At 41.6% G+C, this 10,000-nt stretch overlaps 2 protein-coding genes across 2 annotated transcripts in view; one reads left to right on the top strand and one right to left on the bottom strand.

The window, feature by feature from the left end:
- The window catches only part of LOC131933347 (uncharacterized), an 11,237-nt gene extending 11,175 nt beyond the window's left edge, over nucleotides 1-62 (top strand). The window contains exon 3 of the mRNA XM_059290129.1: nucleotides 1-62. This exon is cut by the window's left edge and continues 76 nt beyond it. Within this exon, the coding sequence (XP_059146112.1) occupies nucleotides 1-62 (62 nt within the window).
- LOC131933346 (uncharacterized) overlaps nucleotides 1-9,998 on the bottom strand; it is a 10,324-nt gene extending 326 nt beyond the window's left edge. The window contains exons 1-13 of the mRNA XM_059290128.1: nucleotides 9,880-9,998; nucleotides 9,358-9,487; nucleotides 8,471-8,641; nucleotides 7,663-7,775; nucleotides 6,715-6,831; nucleotides 5,947-6,030; nucleotides 5,120-5,338; nucleotides 3,989-4,196; nucleotides 3,591-3,701; nucleotides 2,620-2,749; nucleotides 2,170-2,341; nucleotides 989-1,212; nucleotides 1-254 (exon numbers count right to left, since the gene is read on the bottom strand). The exon at nucleotides 1-254 is cut by the window's left edge and continues 326 nt beyond it. Coding sequence (XP_059146111.1) covers nucleotides 100-254; nucleotides 989-1,212; nucleotides 2,170-2,341; nucleotides 2,620-2,749; nucleotides 3,591-3,701; nucleotides 3,989-4,196; nucleotides 5,120-5,338; nucleotides 5,947-6,030; nucleotides 6,715-6,831; nucleotides 7,663-7,775; nucleotides 8,471-8,641; nucleotides 9,358-9,384 — 1,731 coding nt within the window. The 5' untranslated portion in view covers nucleotides 9,385-9,487; nucleotides 9,880-9,998 and the 3' untranslated portion in view covers nucleotides 1-99. The remainder of the gene's footprint in view (nucleotides 255-988; nucleotides 1,213-2,169; nucleotides 2,342-2,619; nucleotides 2,750-3,590; nucleotides 3,702-3,988; nucleotides 4,197-5,119; nucleotides 5,339-5,946; nucleotides 6,031-6,714; nucleotides 6,832-7,662; nucleotides 7,776-8,470; nucleotides 8,642-9,357; nucleotides 9,488-9,879) is intronic.
- Between the last annotated feature and the right edge of the window lie 2 nt (nucleotides 9,999-10,000).

Below are 10,000 nucleotides of genomic sequence, written 5' to 3'. Positions count from 1 at the left end.
CCAAAGATGGCCTGCTACAGCTGGCCAAAGATGGCCTACTACAGATGCCAAAGATGGCCTGATACAAATGGCCTGCTATAGTTCACCACAGATGGCCTGCTACAACCTGGAGTTGTTGCTCAGCTCATATTTCTCCCCAGAACCTCCTCCAACCTTTCCTCTACAACACAAGACGACGATGATAACGAATTGGATGACGACTAAGCCGATAAGACAACCAACGACAATCCAGAACAGTCTTTTGTCGTACTCGTCTGCAAAAAAAAATAACTTAAAACTGTATTGTGTACATATATTAAAACCAAGTTGCAATGCCAGGCTAGCACGCTCTACACAATGCAGCATGAGCATCAGATGTTTCCTGTCTCTCTACTTCAATCTCGTTGCGTTCACTGCTCCCCTGATTTATATATATAACTTTCTAGTGCTGTCGAATCATCTTAGAGAGGGATTATACATAAACGTACTCGATATTTGATTGCTTCACTAGATTTCTTCTTAGAGGAGTCAAGTCTTGCTTTGGTCAGACTATCCCTCCCACACCCCCCCTCTATTCCCCCCACCCCCGACATAAACCCCCTGGACATAAACCCTCCGACATAAATCTCCTGGACTTATATGTCTTAAACCCCCCTAGACATAATATGTACCCAGCAGTGGCGTAGCGAGGTCGGGTGTCACCCGGTGCGGCACTTAATGGTGTCACCCCCCCCCCAGAGGCGTAGCGACCCTTCCCGGGGACAAACTTTCAAGTTTTTAATTTGCACCCCCCTCAAGTTTTCGATTTGCACCCCCCCCCCCCTCAAACTTTTGATTTGCACCCCCCCCCTCAAGTTTTTCTCTATATATTTTGCTATTTTTTACCTTAGTGTCACCAAATGGTGTCACCCGGTGCGGTCCGCACCCCCCACCCCCCCCCTCGCTACGTCCCTGGTACCCAGTGTTATTGACATCTCCCCCCCCTCCCCCCCACATCTTAGCCACTTACCATCATCTGTACTGGAGACAGTCTGATTACCCGTGTAAGCATCCGAGCCAGCCTCCTTGTCGTACTGGAAAGACCCACATTTGGGGAAAGATGGTGGGGGCTTGGGGTGGCTGGAGAAGGATTCGTTGAACATGATGGCCATCCCGTCCAGGCCGTGGACCTCGATGTGGCAGTGCATGAACCAGACGCCGGGGTTGTCGGCCTTCAACCTTAGCACGACGTACCTGGTGTGGGCGGGGTGCGGTAGAGAGATTAGGTTAGCTGGGGGTTGGTGGTGTGATAAAGGGTTAAGTTAGATGATTGTTCAAAACTCGATGGATGTTTAAGTTAGCTGATGATTGTGATTTTAATCTTTAAAAATTGTATGCTGAGGTTTGAATTCTTAAACACTTAATTTTAAAATTTACAATCTAGGTCATATTTCCATTAATGTTATGTAATGTGTTCTATTTTAGCTCTGCTATGCGGGCATTTTTTTCCGTTTATGTTGTGTAATGTGTTGTATTTTAGCTCTATGTGCGCATTTTTTTCCGTTTATGTTATGTAATGTGTTGTATTTTAGCTCTATGTGCGCATTTTTTTCCGTTTATGTTATGTAATGTGTTCTATTTTAGCTTTGCTATGCGGGCATTTTTTCCATTTATGTTATGTAATGTGTTCTATTTTAACTTTGCTATGCGGGCATTGGGCATTTTTTCCGTTTATGTTATGTAATGTGTTGTATTTTAGCTCTGTTATGTGAGCATTTTTTGCGTTTATGTTATGTAATGTGTTCTATTTTAACTTTGCTATGCGGCCATTTTTTCCATTTATGTTATGTAATGTGTTCTATTTTAACTTTTCTGTGTGCTTAATGAAGCAGTGCAGCGGGTTGTTTAGTCAAGTGTGACGTGGCTGGTTTAATGAAGCTTGACTTTAAGTGGTGGTCGTGTGGAGTTTGGGTTTAGCATATTCAAAGTAAAAGGCTTGCATTAATGGTGCTGTAAATGGTGCTGTCTGCTTCGCTTGTGGGAATGAATTAGATTTATTTTAACGCTGTGTATCTATGCTACATTGCTACACATGGTGCTGTATGCTCAGTTTGTGGGAGTGAATCAGGCTTATTTTACCGCTGTTTAGATCTAGCTATGCCACTTTGCTATACAGGAACACCCATTTGTTTAAAACTACAATTTCTTTACCCTCCTGTTGGCACCAGGATTGTGTCTTTCCTGGGCGGCGTCAGAAGGTTGAGGCCGGGTACGTTGTTGCCACCCCACGAGCTGTTGGCCCACTTGGCCTGGTTGCAGTAGCTGAGCGACCTGTTGGGGTTACCTCCACAGTTGATGTCCAAGTTATCGCCCATTATTTGACCTGGTACACATAGATATCTCTAAATGACCACATGACCATATCGATTTATTTATAAATAAAAGATATTGAAGTCTATATATATATATATATATATATATATATATATATATATATATATATATATATATATATATATATATGCATATATATATATATGCATATATATATATATATATATATATATATATATATATATATATATATATATATATATATATATATATATATATATATATATATATATATATATATATATATATATATATATATAAGCCTACCTGTTGTTTCGTTATATGGTGGATATCCTAGTTTGACCACTTGAAAAGAGTGACCATGCAAATGAATGGGGTGAGAGAAGCCTTTCCCCTTGCCCATGTTCAGGAGAATTAGTTGATAGGTTTTGTTGTACTGTTAAATAGAGAATGACAACGGGGTTATAACTTACTAACTATTAAAAATAAATAGATCAGGGGTGACAACTCGTTACCTAAGAAACAAGTCAGTAGAGGACTACTCACATTTAAAACGGATTAGAAAATCAAACGTACTTCCAGACAACATACCAGGGGAGCCAACTTAAAAGTAAAGTTCCTCTCAAACTCAGCATTCTACAGAGCAGATGAGGTCAGAGGCGTAGCGATGGGGGGGGGGGGGGCAGGGGGGGGTACATATGTCCCCGGGCGCCGACCTTAGGGGGCGCCAAAATGGGTTGTAAAAACAAATTAAAATGTCATTTTAGCTGCATTTTTTGCACTATAAGTAGTTTGAGGGTGGGGGGGGGGGGTGCAAATCGAAATTTTTAGGGTGGGGGGGGGGGGGGGGGTGCAAATTAAAATTAAGTTCCGAGGGGGGCGCCAAATTGAAAGTTTGTCCCCGGGCGCCAGGAAGGGTCGCTACGCCTCTGGATGAGGTAGAGATTTTTTTACCTCGCCATATAAAAGGGTGGCGTGACAACTTCCCAGACAAATATGTCAGGGGCGACTACTTAATTCTTGACAATTATCTCAGGGGTGACAACTAACTTCTAGACAAATATGTCAGGGGCGACAACTTGATTCTTGACAATTATTCTCAGGGGTGACAACTTACTTCTAGACAAATATGTCAGGGGTGACAACTTACTTTCATACAAATATATCAGGGTGACAACTTACTTATAGGCAAACATGTTAGGGACAACAAACTACTTTTAGACTAATTTGTCAGGGGCGACAACTTCCAGACAAATATGTCAGGGGCGACAACTTACTACTAAATCTATAGTATATGTGCACGCACATCTCCTGTCCTCCCCACACTGATTTGGTTGACAGTGTGAGGTGATGTCCTGGGGTTGTGTGAGGGACGACACGGGCGGCACCTGGAATTTTAAAAAAAAAATTTTAGTTTTATCTTTTTGTCTGAAATGTTTTTGCTTGATTACTAGTGTTCTTAAATACGTGACGTAACAAGGCTGAGGTGACTCTTGCCAGCTGATTAGTGTGTGTGTTTTATGAATCATACTAGCCCAGGGAGCCACCTACGCCCCTGTGATAAAATACCCCAACCTCCCTACGCCCCTGTGATAAAACACCCCAACCTCCCTACGCCCCTGTGACAAAACACCCCAACCTCCCTACACCCCTGTGATAAATTACCCCAACCTACCACAAACTCTCGTCCGTTGACGGAGCCTGGGGTATAGGCGTCCCCTGGGAAGGCGAAGTTGAGGAACACCTCCTCCACACTGTCCGCCTTACTCTCGCTGCCGGGCTGGGCACTGGTTCTGTTGGTCGAGGCTAGGTCATCCAGGTGTAGGCAGGTGATGTTGTCGTTCTTCGGGTAGTAGGTGAAGGGGCAGTTCATGACCAAACACCTGTGGGGGGGGGGGTGTCACAGATGTTATATCATGTTATGTCAACCGTGTTGATACAGTAGCTGAGTAAATGGTCTAGACGTTATGTAGTGTTCTACAACCGTCTTGATACAGTAGCCGAGTAGATGATCTAGACGTTATGTAGTGTTCTACAACCGTGTTGATACAGTAGTCGAGTAGATGGTCTGGACGTTATGTAATGTTCTACAAAAGTAATGATCTAGACGTTATGTAATGCACTACAACCGTGTTGATACAGTAGTCGAGTAGATGGTCTGGACGTTATGTAATGTTCTACAACCGTATTGATACAGCACCCGAGGTAAAGTTGGAACTATGTGGCAACTCGACTGCTAACTGGAAAGAATCGAGTCTACCCAGCTCTGATGGGTACCTGGCTTACTTTAGGAAAATTAAAAGTGCAGACAACACTATTCCTTTTATAAAATAGGTGAACTCAACTTCAACTACCCCGAGAACCGTAATATTTGAAGGATATTTTTAATGTGTGAGAGGAAAGTAGCGTCTTCTCACGAGGTATTTTGTTTACTATTATATGTTTTAAGCGAGAGCAAGTAGTGAAAGGTTTGCAAAGAAAAAAAAATCAAATTATGTGGTAAGCGAAATTCCCGAGTAAGTTTACTTCCATTTGCATTTTTTAACCATTAAGTTGTAATTTTTGGCATAACACTTTGAAGTTTGCGACCATAGTGTCCGTTTTGAAATAGAATAATTACGTTGTTTTTTCTCTGGTTTAATAATACTTATAACGCGACTACATTTATTTTTAAAAAAGAAAACTAGATTAGCAGAACGAAGTGAAACTATGTAGAAGCAAAAAAAAAAAAAAAAAAAACACCAATAACAGCGTGTAAACAAACTCAACAGAAACAAGAAGTAACATCATGTGAAACGGAACTAACCTATCATCTTCTGTACAGTTGCGCCTAGTAGAATTGGGCTCCTCTATCGGGGCGCCGGTGTATCTGAGAATCGCCTCTGAAATGTGGTCGACGCCCGACTCCATGGTGACGCCCCTGATCCAGTAGTTCCCCACCGTCTGGTTGGCTGTGATGATGAAGTCGTACCTCTCCCCGGGGTGGACTACGACCGACTCGATGACCCTCGGCTGGCAGTCATACCTGGGGAGGGGGAGTAAAGTTCAATGGAAGTCAGTGTTATGGAGCTTTATATATGTATATATATATATATATATATATATATATATATATATATATATATATATATATATATATATATGTGTGTGTGTATATATATATATAGGCCCTATATATAGGCCCTATATATATACATAATATATATGTGTATATATATAGGCCCTTTATATATATATACATACATACATATATATATGTATATATATAAGTGTTATATATATATATATATATATATATATATATATATATATATATATAACACTTATATATATATATATATATATATATATATATATATATATATATATATATATATATATATATATATATATATATATATATATATATTACACTTATATATATATATATATATATGTGTGTGTGTGTGTGTGTGTGTGTGTGTATATTTAGGTTTGGATTGAGGTTGAGTTATCATGTAACTAGATACGCCTGCTGTACTAACAGCTGTAGCTGGTAGAGTGTCGTAGAATGGTGATGTAACAAAACTGACTGGAGATGTTCAAGTTACACCGTGTACAACACAAATAGAGCCAAGAAACGTCTAGACCTACCCGTCGGATGCCACCAGCAGAAGTGGATGGTTGTCAATGGAGATCCTGAAGGGGTACATGCCACTGGCTCCGATTACACGGAATCTGTAGGGGATAGGGGGTTAACATTTGTTTACATTGTAGAGGTTAACACTGGTTTAAATTATACAACTTAACATATTTTTGTTAACAGTGTAAAAGTTAACATAGATTTAACGTGTAGCATCTTGATACTTTTTGAAAATGTATGTTTTGTTTACCTGAGGTACTAAGAAGTACATAGGCTCTACATGTCACCTGTATTGTGTACCACTAGCTATTGTTTTGTTTACCTGAGGTACTATGAAGTACATAGGCTCTACACGTTACCTGTATTGTGTACCACTAGCTATTGTTTTGTTTACCTGAGGTACTATGAAGTACACAGGCTCTACACGTTACCTGTATTGTGTACCACTAGCTATTGTTTTGTTTACCTGAGGTACTAAAAAGTACTCTACATGTTACATGTTTTGTGTACCACTAGCTATTGTTTTGTTTACCAGAGGTACTATGAAGTACATAGGCTCTACACGTTACCTGTATTGTGTACTACTAGCTATTGTTTTGTTTACCTGAGGTACTAAAAAGTACTCTACATGTTACATGTTTTGTGTACCACTAGCTATTGTTTTGTTTACCAGAGGTACTATGAAGTACATAGGCTCTACACGTTACCTGTATTGTGTACTACTAGCTATTGTTTTGTTTACCTGAGGTACTATGAAGTACATAGGCTCTACATGTTACCTGTAGTCTGTACCATTAGTGACTGTAAATATGGAGAGCGGGGCACCGTTGTGGCTCCCGTTCCCGTAGTGAAAGCGCCCTTTCCCGTTGATCAACCCAGCGTGATAAGGAAATGTGCTGTTAAAAGTAAAATCATCTCGTTTTAGTAAGTTCTCTTAACATGCGATAGGGAAAATTAGGCTTACTTTGACTAGCTAAATACTTCGCTCTAGTAAATTTTCTTAACGTTTGTTAGAGAAAGTTAGGCCTACTGTAACTAGCTAAATACTTCGCTCTAGTAAATTTTCTTAACGTTTGTTAGAGAAAGTTAGGCCTACTGTAACTAGCTAAATACTTCGCTCTAGTAAATTTTCTTAACGTTTGTTAGAGAAAGTTAGGCCTACTGTAACTAGCTAAATACTTCGCTCTAGTAAGTTTTCTTTAATGTGTGATAGGGACCGTTATGCCTACTATATTATCAAAACACCTCATTTTTAGTAAGTTTTCTTAACGTCGTGATAATTGTGTTCTAAATTTCTAAAAGTGGTAGTCTGAAATGCTCAGTCAGGATGATTTTTTTTTTAAATATCCTAATCTAAAAATATAAGAAATGTAATTCACGTGTAACGGGTACCGATGGCTAGTCTACCTATACTTAACATTGTTAAATAGAAAAGTATAGTCAAAGCCAGTGGCGTAGGCAGGGGGGGTTAGGGGTGGTCAAAACCCCCCTTATAGACCCCTCGGTATATATAAAAAGTATGAGGGGGGTGCAAATCGAAAGTTTGAGGGGAGGGGTGCAAATCGAAAGTTTGAGGGGGGGTGCAAATCGAAAGTTTGAGGGGGGGGGGGGGTGCAAATCGAAAGTTTGAGGGAGGGGGGTGCAAATCGAAAGTTTGTCCCCGGGTAAAAATTGGAACCCCCCCCCCCTTGAGACGATCCTGGCTACGCCACTGGTTAAAGCTGTACCTGTAAAAAGCGCCATCTAGCGAGTGACTTGGGGGAACTTTGGTCCTGTTGATGAAGTTCCCAAACCAGACTTTAAAGTGGATCAGATCGGCGTCCATATCGTGGTTCCAATCCTGGAAATATTTACAGCCAGTCAGAGAAAAACATTTTTAGACGCATTTTGAATATCTTGTTCGCATTGGCAGAGGCGTAGCGAGGGGTGGCGGGGGGTGCGGATCGCACCGGGTGACACCATTTGGGGGGGGGGGGGGTGACACCAAGGCAAAAAATAGTAAAATATATAGAGGAAAACTTGAGGGGGGGGGGGGTGCAAATCGAAAGTTTGAGGGGGTGCAAATCGAAAGTTTGAGGGGGTGCAAATCGAAAATTTGAAAGTTTGTCCCCTTGGGGGGGGGGGGGGGGGTGACACCATTAAGTGCCGTACCAGGTGACACCCGACCTCGCTACGCCACTGCGCATTGGCATACACGTAATGGGAGCTTAACGTTAACCCCGGTCAATAACCCCCGATCAATAACCCCCGGTCAATAACCCCCGGTAAATAACCCCCGGTCAATAACCCCCGATCAATAACCTCCGGTTATTAGCCCAACATTAACCTCTCTGGTCCGATCTATCCCCCCTTCCCCCCCCCCCCACCACCACATAAGTCTATTTTCCTAAACTACTATTTAAATAACTAAAAATAAAGCGTGGTTGGTTTCTGAAACTCTATTCTTAGTATTTAATCCGTTTTCTATGCATTTTTTAGTACTTTGAAAAAAAAACAACTAAAGAAAAAAAACTCGGTAGCAAAATACCCCCTAACCTGAAGCATCATGACGAACTCTTCCATGGCTTGCGGATCCCGCTCCTTCACGATCAAAGGGCCGTAGAGCCCCATGGCTATCTGGGTCCCCAGGTGGGAATGGTACCAGAACGTGCCGCGTGGGTAGGCTTCAAACTTGTAGGTGAACTGTTGCATCGGAGTTATGGGACACTGGAAATCAGAAGTTTTTATTTGGTGTTTAGTACATTTTTTAAAAATATAGTGATTCTCTTGTGGAGTTAAGTGTTTCCCTTTCAAACCTGACGGTCTATGGGGCAAGTGAAGTAGAGTTCACTTGTTTCTGTAAAGTGATAGTGTGGTCATCACTATGCCCAGCTGCCTTTACTTTCCCTAATGTGAGTTAGGTACCCATCAGAGTTGGGTGGACTCAAGGACGGTTTACTGACTTGAACCCGGATTCGTAACTCGAGACTTAAGGGTTAGCAGTTCAGCTCTCTACCGCTAGACCACTCCGTCCCATTTCTTGTGGAGTTATAGACATGTTTTCATGTTTTCTACAGTCTTTTACTACCCCCCCCCCCACAACACACAAAGTCACAAAATGTCAAATGACACATAAATGACGTCACACTAAAGCCTAGCCTGCCGCACCACCCCCCATCGGAGTTTTTGTTGTGAAACAAGTACATTCGGCTGCTCACACTATCACTTCACTTCATATGCCGAGGTCACAGAAACAGGTGAACTCTACTTCACTTGCCCCACAGACCGTCAGGTTTGGAAGCGGGAACCCTAAGTCTCCCCAGTCCTTCCTCACAGATCGTCACAAAATTCCCAAAACCCCCACACCCCCAACCTCTATTTAGGAGTGTGACGTCATTGATGAACAAGTCCCTACATTAAGTACGTCATCATGACGTGTGTACCTGTGTGACGTAGCTGACCCCGTCCATCCAGGGCGTGCCCCTCTGGTAAAGGCCGTGGAAAATGTACGGACAGCGAGTGGCTGGTCAGCTTGTAGGTCACGTGAACTATGACCTTTTGACCTTCGTACACCTGGAGGTAATCAGAGAAATAATGCTCAGCATGTTGGTCAAGTAAAATATGAACTTTTGACCTTCGTACACCTAGAAGTAATTAGAAAAAATAATAATCAGCAAGTGAAATATGACCTTATGACCTCCATACTACCGGAGGTAGTTAGAAAAAATAGTAGTCAACATGTTGGTCAAGTGAAATATGACCTTTTGCCCTTCGTACACATATAGGTAATTAAAAAATAATGGTCAGTATAAAAACTGTTGGTCAAGAGAAATACGACATTTCAACCTTCGTACAACAAGAGGTAATTAAAAAAATATATGTCAGCATGTTGGTCAAGCGAAATATGACCTTTTGACCTTCATAGCCCCGCATCATAGTAAAATGTATTATTTTTTTGTATTTACCACCATGGCAGGTCCTGGCAATGACTTGTTGACAGATATCAGCAGACGCGGCATTTCCCAGCCGTCTGCTTGAATGATGGGCTGGGTTAGTCCACTCGGCGGCCTCTGTTGTGTTGGTCAC

The sequence above is a fragment of the Physella acuta genome, unplaced genomic scaffold (genome assembly GCF_028476545.2).
Source record: "Physella acuta isolate Inbredline_101_S28 unplaced genomic scaffold, ASM2847654v3 ptg002468l, whole genome shotgun sequence".
Lineage (NCBI taxonomy): Eukaryota > Metazoa > Mollusca > Gastropoda > Physidae > Physella > Physella acuta.
The sequence above is the reverse complement of the archived record's forward strand: the minus strand, read 5'-3'. Positions and strand labels throughout refer to the sequence as shown.